Source organism: Panthera tigris, chromosome D3, assembly GCF_018350195.1.
Source record: "Panthera tigris isolate Pti1 chromosome D3, P.tigris_Pti1_mat1.1, whole genome shotgun sequence".
NCBI classification, from domain to species: domain Eukaryota; kingdom Metazoa; phylum Chordata; class Mammalia; order Carnivora; family Felidae; genus Panthera; species Panthera tigris.
The window spans coordinates 19,607,293-19,617,277 of record NC_056671.1 but is presented as its reverse complement, the minus strand read 5'-3'; the positions used below and the strand labels follow the sequence as shown (position 1 = coordinate 19,617,277).

At 42.3% G+C, this 9,985-nt stretch overlaps 1 protein-coding gene across 6 annotated transcripts in view; it reads left to right on the top strand.

The window, feature by feature from the left end:
• The first annotated feature begins 271 nt into the window (after window positions 1-271).
• LOC102956227 (sodium/glucose cotransporter 1-like) overlaps window positions 272-9,985 on the top strand; it is a 57,246-nt gene continuing 47,532 nt past the window's right edge. For 2 of the 6 annotated variants that reach the window (XM_042962435.1, XM_007092298.2), the window contains exons 1-3: window positions 274-513; window positions 4,776-4,847; window positions 9,536-9,640. In XM_042962435.1, coding sequence (XP_042818369.1) covers window positions 391-513; window positions 4,776-4,847; window positions 9,536-9,640 — 300 coding nt within the window. In that variant the 5' untranslated portion in view covers window positions 274-390. Of the gene's footprint in view, window positions 514-1,894; window positions 1,967-4,775; window positions 4,848-9,535; window positions 9,641-9,985 lie in introns of those variants that run through there. The other 4 variants (XM_042962436.1, XM_042962438.1, XM_042962433.1 and 1 more) reach the window with 4 other exon arrangements.

The following is a 9,985-nucleotide window of genomic DNA, read 5'->3' as shown; positions in this document are numbered from 1 at the left end:
GATGCACAGCGACTGATCCTGCCCCTGTTAACTCACGCTTGGCCCAGTCCAGCCCAACTCGAAGTCTAAGTTCCAGGAAGTGCAGCGCACCCAGGGGAATGGGGGGGGGAGGTGTTGTACCTGGTACAGCAGTGAGGAAAGGCTTTTCGTTTTCTCACTAAATAGACCAACCCCTAAGGAAGCCGGGATCCCCAACCTGGGAGGGTGGGGGGAGGGGGGAGGAGGGGACTTGGCCGCGCTGGGCCGCGAGGCCTGCAGGTAACTCCCAGGCTGCCCCGCGGCCCTTCCCGTGACGCACTACGGTGGCGGAGCCACAGCCGAAGCCAAAGTGAGAGCCGTTGCCGCCTCCTCTGATAGCCCGCACTACTCACCTGGCCCAGAAGCGCCACCATGAGCTTTTCGTGGTATGGCGACATCTCTAGCTGGAATGCTTTGGGCTTCGGCGTCACTAGCGCCCTAGACATCCTGGTGATGGTTTTGTACTTCCTGTTGGTCCTGGGCATCGGGCTGTGGGTACGTCGTCGGGGCCCGGAGGGGAAGGCGGGGCCCTGGACCCCAGGCTGGGTTTGACCCCCTCCCTGCCAGTCACCTGGTCCCCGACCTTGCATCCCGCCCCAGTATCCTGCCCCAGCCTATGCCCAGCCCTTGTTGGCCGGTGGAGACCTCTTCACTCTCCCTGTGCCTACCTACTTCCTACCCTCCAGCCAAAGGTAAATAAATGCAAATCCTCAGTAATGGAGCCATATTGATTAATCTCACGTGTCCCCCACCCCCCCACCACCACCCAAATAAATGAGCAGGCTCAAATCCCTCCCCCGTGATCGCTGCCTGGAACCTGAGAGGTGTTTGATAAGCAGGCGCTATTAAGATCATGATGATGATGGTGATAATAGTGACGGCTATCTCTGATTAGGCCTTTAAGTGACAGGTCTGCTGTGAGTGCTTCAAGTTCATGTCCTCACAACCCTGCTGTGAATAACATACTGTCATTCCCACTAATTCCCCAGTTGAGGAAACTGAGGCTCAAAGAATTTAAGTAACCAGGGAAAGATTGGGTCCAGATTTGAACCTAGAGCTGTCTGATCTGACTCATGATCTTAATCCCTTTGCCTTGCTAGCAAAATCTCAAAGGTCACTAGTAACTTAGGGCTCTAAGTGTTCCCTTTAAATCTGAATAAAAAGCTTATTTCTTCGTACAAGCTTCTTTTAAGAGGGTGGAGACCATGTCTCCTTTATTGCCATCTGCCCACTAGAGCTTAGTACGTAAGCACTCAAAAAGGTGTCTTTTAACCATGCTACCCTGGGACAGGCCTGCATTCCAGCGAAAGATCAGATGGGTATGACAGCTTTGGTTGGTGTCATGGTGTCACCCCTCCGATAAGTTGTTAACCATCAGAAGCCTCTGCCTGGCCTGCTTCACCAAGCAGGAGTATCTGGTGACTGCCACCATTCACTAAACCAATGGGAGAGTTTTCATTCTGGGTGGCCCCCACCCAGCTGAAGCTTTCATGCCCATGTGACCTTTACTTTGGGACACTTCACCAGGTTACGAGCAGGATCTTACTGTGTAGAATCTTACTGTGCCTTTCAAAATACGATCACTGGACACTCTTTTTGAGGGCTTACACTAAGTCACTATGCTGCTAGTAAGCAGATAGAGTAATGGAGACATGGTCTCCATCCTATTAAGAGAATTTTGTACCAGAAGAGAAAATATAGGCTCTTTATTCCAAACATAAAGGAGAAATCTGGGGTGTTTATCCAGATCATTCAAACTGAGGATTTTTTTTTAATTGGCCTCAGTTATGAGAAACATCCTTCTAAGTACCCAAAGACACAGGGTCTCTGAGTAATGAGTACTTATTTTTGGATCCTTCTTCTAGTGCTCTCATTGAATTGGGAAGCCCCCACCCAGTTTTGTCCCAGACTCAGTTGGGGCCTAAGTCTGGCCAAGGTCAGAGGACTGGTAAGCCATCTGGTCATTTCCTAAAGAAACCTGCTGTTCCTTCTGTTCTGGGAGCCATAAAACATACATAGTTATCCAGAATGCTCTGATCTTTTCCCTTCTTTGTATTATCTTTCCATTTGTTCTTTTGGATAATCTTACATTGTTTTTAATTAGGAAAATATTAACATGCTCATTGTAAGAGCGAAAAGATGCATAAATAAAGAATAAGTTACTATTCTTCCCCCATCCATTCCCATCCCTCTGAGATAACCATGGGTCATGTATCCCTCCCCTTTCTCAGTGCTTATCCAAACATGCAGACACACGTAGAATTTTGTGTTTTGTCTTTATAGAAGATGCGATCGTATCATACACATTACTCTGCAGCCTGCCTTTTCCCCCACTTACTATATATGGAGAGAATCCTTTAGGTCAATGGATAGAGATACTGCTTATGTTGTTATTAACTGCCTAGTAGTCCCCACAAATAGATACTATCCAGCTCTTCCCTACTAATCTACACTTAGATTGTTGCCAGGTATTGGTTTTGATGCCAGGTATTGTTGTGTTGGTACTTTTAATCTGTGTAGCATGGATTCCCAAAATTGGAAGTGCTGGGTCAGAAGTATACATTTATTTGAAATTTTAGTAGATATTACTAAATGCTAATCTCCAGAGCTTGTTGAGATTTACATTTTTCACAAGCAGGATATGATCATGCTCTTTCCCCCAAGACTTGCTCATTACTGTGTGTGTGTGTGTGTGTGTGTGTGTGTGTGTGTGTGTGTGTGTTTTGCCAGCCTGATGGGTGGACAGTGGTATGTCTTTGTAGCTTTAATTTGTACTTCCTAGACTCCTAGTGAGGTTGAGCATCTTTTTATTTGCCATTTTTTATCTGTGTTGTTTGCTTTTATCAACTTCTTTGTCATTTGACTTGCTCATCTGTTTTCCCCAAGCTGTCATTTGTCCAAACCAGTGTTTACTACTTATATTTGGGACCAGATAATTCATTGTGGGTATCTGTCCTGTGCATAATAGGATGCTTAGAAGTATCCTTGACGCCTGCCCATTCATAACCAAAAATGTAACCAGACACTGCCAAATATCCCCTGAGTGGTTGGGGAAAAAAATCATCTCTGTTGAGAGCCACTGGTCTAAACTATTAATGGTGTCTTTCTGTCATTTGAGTTTTTGTTCACCTTGAAGAAGTCAACTATCTCTCTTTTCCTTTGCATCTTCTAGATTTCCTGCTTTTCTTAGGAAAGTTTTCTCCCATTCCAAATTTGTACAAATATTATCCCAAATTTTCTTCTAATAGTTTATAGTTTTTTCATATTTAAATCTCTAGAACATCTGAAAATTATTTTTATGTATGATTCAATGGATGAATCTAGCTTTATTTTCTTCCAGTTATTAAACCACCCTTTTCTTGCTGAACCAAATTGCCCACATTCACACAGATGGGACTTCTTTCTGAAAGCATTCATCAACTCCTGTCTGCTGAGTCCCCCAGGGAACTGAGAAATCAGTCTTTGCTGCTAGTGTCTTGGCTCTTATAGGATGGTAAAGGGAAAAAACTTACACTTTGTTTTTGTTTTTGTTTTTCTCTTTTTATCAGTCTCAGCCCAGAGATCTTTGAGAAAGAGTTGGTTGTATCTTCTTCCCCCACCAGCCTGGCTGCTGTGGTGGTGTTATTATTCCAAGAAGAGAGCATGGAGGAAGGAAGAGGCAGGGACAGGCACTTAAGCCACCTTCTCCCCAGGATCTGCTTTTCTTACTGTCTGGTCCTCTCTTTGTGGAAAGCGAGGATGCTTTTATTCTGAGAACAGATGAATTTTTTTAAGTCCTTTTAAAAGTTTCCCAGCTGATGCTTTCCTTAAAAAGTTCAGCTCTGCACATAGTAGACCCTTGGTAAATATTTAGTGACTAGATGAGGTGAGACTAACCTAATGTGTCTGATTTGGAGAGTTGTTTCTTTGGTTTGAGGCTTTATGATGTGAGGAAATTGCATTATAATATAGATACCTCGGATGGCAGGATTTTTTTAATGTTTATTTATTTATTTTGAGAGAGAGAGAAAGCAGGGGAGGGGCAGAGAGAGAGGGAGAGAGAGAGAATTCCAAGCAGGCTCCATGCCCAGCAGGACTCAATCCTAGGAACTGTGAGATCATGGCCTGAGCTGAAATCAAGAGTCAAGACGCTTGACCAACTGAGCCACCCAGGCACCCCTCAGACGGCAGTTTTTAAGTTCACTCTTCCCACAGAAACATATTTCTGTCAATCAGCTGTCATCCTTAGGTCATGCCAGTCCTAGGCATTCCAGGAAATCCCCAGGATTGTCTTTTGGCCACATCAGAGTCTGGGAATCAGAGCTGGGGAGCCTGAGTAGAGAGGACTTGGATGTGTTGGAAGGACACCGTAATAATGGCAGAGTGACAGCTGTTCTGGAAGAAGCTGGGCGCCTGTTCAGGTTTGCCATTCCTCACTGATCCATACATTCACTAACCACTCATCTCCCAGACTCTGCTAGAAGCTATGACACTGGTTAACTAGTTGGGGAAAAAAATAAAGCAATATTAATTTCTCAGAAGTGTAGAGAAATGGAGATGTCCATACAATCGGAGCTAGAAGAGACTGTAGTCTCCTGCTGGGTGGCCAGAGTAACCCAGTGAGTAGGGGCTTCTATTCCTAAAAAGAAAGAAAGGGAAAATGGATTTGGGGGGTCTCTGCTAAAGAGATTTATGGATAAATGAAGGTGATCGTTTGAGAGATCTGTGTCTTTGGAGCAGTTTGTTTCTTGTATTTCTATTGTTCATTTGTTTTTAAGGCTATCCTGTCAAGCAGTCGTGGGACAGTAGACGACTTCTTCCTGGCTGGCCGCAATCTAGCATGGTGGCCGGTGAGTAAGGCTTGCATGTGGCAATCCGCTTAGGCGGCCACATGTTAACTTGTCTGTTACTTTAATGTAGATATCTTATACCCAAAATAATTTGAAGTTGCTAAATTGGGAAAGTCATTTCATTAGAGTTTGCTTAACTCGTAAGTAGTTTCTTACCAAAATGTTTTCATTCAACTCAGTTTAATTCACTAACCATTTATTAGGTGCCTGGTATGTACAAAGCATTGTTCTAGGTTCCAGGACACAGGTGGGGAATAGACAGTCTTGCCTGCTGGAAGCCCGCAATCTAGAAAGGGAGTTATATGTGTATCCAGCAAATTGCATCACGTTACAGTGCAGGACAGCAGTGAGTCTGGTGGGAGGTGCACAGGCCAGATACTGATGAAAGGTAAACTCAGACTGGCTGGGTGGAGGGGGTACAAGACGGGAAAGGTCTTCTAGAGGTAGGGTTATCTGAGCAGGGTTTGGAGGTGGAGTAGGTGTTTGCAGGTAGAGTGTGAGGGCATCCCAGGCAGAAGGAACAGCATATACCAAAGCTTGGGTATGGAACAGCATGATGCTAGATGGAGGGAGGCAGGGTAGAAACCATTTCTTGTCTTTTATGTATTATTCATTATTCAAAGTGACTCCATCCAAGAGGAGTGCCTCAAAACCCCCACAGCAGAAGAGGCAGCTGCCTGTCCATGACCCTGTACCCAGGATAGAGTGGGTAGGAGTGCCCCAGGGAGGAGGAAGATGTGGGTCACCAGAAGGGCCCAACCTCCTAGGACCCAAGGCAAGCCTGAGCCAGTGCTGCTTTATAACTTATTATGTAAAAATAGGGGCGCCTGGGTGGCTCAGTCAGTTAAGTGTCCAACTTCAGCTCAGGTTGTGATCTCATAGCTCATGAATTCAAGCCCTGCGTGGGGCTCTGTGCTGACAGCTCGGAGCCTGAAGCCTGCTTTGGATTCTGTGTCTCCCTGTCTGTCTGCCCTTTCCCACCTCACACTCTCTCTCTCAAAAATAAACAAACATTAAAAAAAATTAACTGTAAAATGTACATGTAAAATGTACATGTACATGTAAAAATGTACATGCATTTCCAGCACAGGAATGTAAGGTACATTTAGAGAATTATATAAGAAGCAGGCCCTTACTCATTAATATTCTTTGCCCTCAAATGTTAACCAGTCTTATGGCAAAGATTTTTTTTTCACACTGGGGTAGCACTTCAAAGAGAGAAATCTTGTCTCAGAAGGAGAAATTGCCTTTATTCAAAGGGAAAAGGAAAGTACACTTACTCTGATGGATCCAACAACCTAGCAGACATGGCTTTGCCTCTTAGCTGGGAGATTTGGGGAAAAGCATTTTCCTGGCATTTAACTCTCTGAATTATACTTGAATCTTCTTTTTTTTTTTGTAAACCTGCTTTAGAAAGAGATCGAATGCAGCAAAAAAATGTTTGCAATGGGCCTCCTACCTTAGTTTATTTTTCTGCAGAGGATTCCAGCAACACAGCCTCTTCCTGGGCTGTGAGACCCCCAGTCTTTTGCCTGAGCCACTTAGACCTGTAGTCATGTTTTCTGTACCTAGAGAAATGACAATCTTTCCCATATTACCTCATAAAACTGACACTTCTAACGGTTTCCAAGAGACAGTAACATGCTTTGCCCTCCCAATGTTTACGTATGTTATGATTTATTAATTTCTTTGCTGTGGCTTCTCTTTTCATTGTTAGGGTTATTGCTTCATGAACAAAATATTTTATGGTATTAGTAAAGGAAACTAAAAGAATGATTTTTGCCACTCTGGCTATCTTTTTTGTTTTATATTCTTATTAGCAGATACCTGATGGGTATCAGCTGCTCTTGTTGAGGCCCTCCATGTGACTGACTTTTCCTTCTCTCCTTTTTTTTTTTTTTTTTTTTTTAAATTGTACATGGCTTATTCTTGTGCCCAGTTCTCAGTGCTCATCTAAGCTGGCTTGGCAGTGGTGAAACTCTGAGGCTCTTAGTCCTTCCTCCCTCCCTCCCTGTTTTGTCGCCTTGCTCTCCTCCTTTCCAGCTGCCTCCCCAGCTGCTCATGGTCAGTCTCCCCAGCTGGTTTTCCCCATCTCCCTCGCTTCTTAACACTGGAAGTCCCCAGGGCCCACGCCTGACTGCTTCTCTCCAATCACACTCAAATACTTGGCAACTCGTCTAGCTCATGGCATTGAATACCAGTTACATGCTAACAAATCACAGGTCTCTCATGTGAACTCCAGACTCACACATGACACCTGTACTGTTTGACACTGCACTTGAGAGGTCTATCAGGTATCTCAAACTGAACAAGCCCCAAAGGGAGCCCTGGACTTCCCTCAGCAAATCTGCTTCTCTCACCACCTTTCTTTTCTCCTGAATAGCAACACTCCATCTTCTGGTTGCTCTGGTTAACAAACATGGAGGCTTGTTAGATGCTTTAGTTTCTCTTGTACCCAACGTCCCATCTATTAGGAAATCCTGCGACTCGATCTAAAAAATATCTTTCAAATCTGACCACTTCCCATCAACTCTGCCTCCAGGTCCATGCTGCTATTGTCTCTCACCTGGATTAAGTATAACAGCTTGTTGAGCTCCCTCCTTCTACCTTGGCTCTTCTATATGCAATCTCAACAGAGCAGCTAAAGAGAGCCTATTAAAACTCAAGTCAGACCATGTCACTTTTCTGCTTAAAACCCTGTTGGGGTGCCTATGTCACCCAAAATGAAAGTCCAGCCCCTTACAGTGGCCTGTAGTAGGGCACAGATGTCCTGTACCTCGTTACCTCTCTGACCTTGCCTCCCAGGATGCCTGTTCCCCATCTCTAGCCAGTGTCCTTGAACAACCCAGCTGTGTTTCTGCCTCAGGGCCTTTGCCCCTGATGCTTTCTCTGGCTGGAGCACTCTCCCCAGAATCCCCATGGCTTATGCCCCCACCTCTTCTGGTCTTCTTCTCTCAGACAGTCTACCCTGACCACCCAATTTCCCAGTACTTCCTATCCACCTCTCCAGTTTTTTTTCCTCTATAGTATTTATTACTATCATGCTATAAAATAATCTTCTAATTTATTTTGTTTATTCTCTTTTTCCCAAAAGAATGTTGGCTTCATGAGAGTAGGGATTTTTGTCTAGTTTACTCACTAATGTATCCCTAATACCTAGAACAGTGCCTGGGCATAGTTGGCAATGGACATTTATTAGTAGTTATTAAATTAACAAATGGTGCCTTTTAAAGCTATCTTTTAATTTAATAACATGCTAGCAACTTCCAACATCTGTATAAACATAGATAGGTAGATTTATTTTATATTTATATACAGTTGCATAGTGTTATATCATATGGACATGCCACCATTTAAATACCATATTATTGGGCAAATTAGACTGTATATAATTTTTAACTATTATGGTAAATGTAGTGAACATTCTTAATAATAAAAATAACTACTATTATTTGAGTATTTATTATGTGCCACTTCTAAGACTTTTTTGCCTTACAATTGTCCCTGTTAAGGTATTTGATATCTGTATGTTCTCAACGATGGCTTATTAGTGCATTTTACCTTGTAAAAGGTAGTTCTATAAGGTAACTATAAAGTTACTTTAAAAAAATTTTTTTATTATTATGTTTATTTATGAGGAGAGGTAGAGAGAGAGAGAGAGAATCCCAAGCAGACTGCACCGCCAGCACAGAGCCTGACGTGGGGCTTGAACCCATGAATCTGAGCCAAAATCAAGAGTGGATGCCTAACTGACTGAGCCCCCAGGGGCCCCTAATGCTTTTGATCTTGAATACTACTTTATCCTATGTCAATATTGTCAGTGATGAGGTGTTTGTTTTTACCTAAAAGGCTTCATTATTTTCAACCTCTCTTGATAATTTAGTTTAAAATCTATCTCATGTCAAAGGCATCATAGTTGGATTTTTGTTTTGAATGGAGTGGCTATCTCTACTCAATTAAAAAGCTGTTATTGGTTTAGGAGGGATTTTGCTCATTTAAATACCTCTAGGAATTTTTTCTTTTGAAAGTAACAGATGTTGATTGTAAAAAGCCCAAAAGTTATAGTCTAAGTATAGAACTTGAAATTTTCTCCTCATTCCATCTCTATAACCATAACTCCAGAAATATTTTGTTATATTATATATATATATATATATGTATATATATATAACCAGAACCGTTCCCATGCATATATAAGCATATATCTGTGCAAGTGTAAGATGCACACATAAAATTTTAATGAGATTATATCATACATACTGCTTACCTTATTGTTTAATGAAAAGCTCCTTTATTCTTTCTGTATGCTACATTGTATTTCATCATATTCATGCACCTTAGTATTTTAACCAATCACTTACAACCAGTTAGATTATTGATATTTTTAAATTATTTAGACAATGATGAAATTGCACTCTGCTAATATTTCTGCATTAGGGAATTGCAAGTAAGGGGGTGGAGCATGTGAAATGTGGCAATGTAAGAATGGCCATTCTTTTTTCATGTTCTCTCTTCTCACTTGGCTTCTAATTTGTAGGTAGGGTGTTTGTGTAGAAGAAACATAAATGGGAATTCTGCCCAGGGAATAATCCCCTTTGAGAAAATGGAAAATTCAGTTTACATTTGTGAAAATGAATTCTTGGAGTTGGACTGATAGTTCTGCTAGGTAATCACCTTTTGATTTTCAGATAGGCGCTTCTCTTTTTGCCTCCAGTATTGGCAGTGGCCACTTCATGGGCCTGGCTGGAATAGGAGCGACTTCAGGGATTGCTATTGGGGCCTTTGAATGGAATGTAAGTAATACCTTGTGCAGCAACTAACCTCCCTCTTTATTATTGTCCAAATAAAACTCCTAAATATAAAAACTTGCTTTCTACCTCTGGTAAATATTGAAGACCTCTTAGAAGTCACAGAAGAAAAGAACCAAGTCTTTGATTTTCAAAATGATTGTGCTAGTTTTCATTCTTCTTAGTTAATGAAGTTAATGAAGAGACAGAGAATGTTTACATCCCAAGGGCTATAGGAATACAATGAACAAAGAACTTTTAGGAGACCATCCAGGGAGGAAAAAGAGAAAAGACCATATTAACATTTAAATATATGTGTACATACATGTTTATGTGTAGATATACATACAG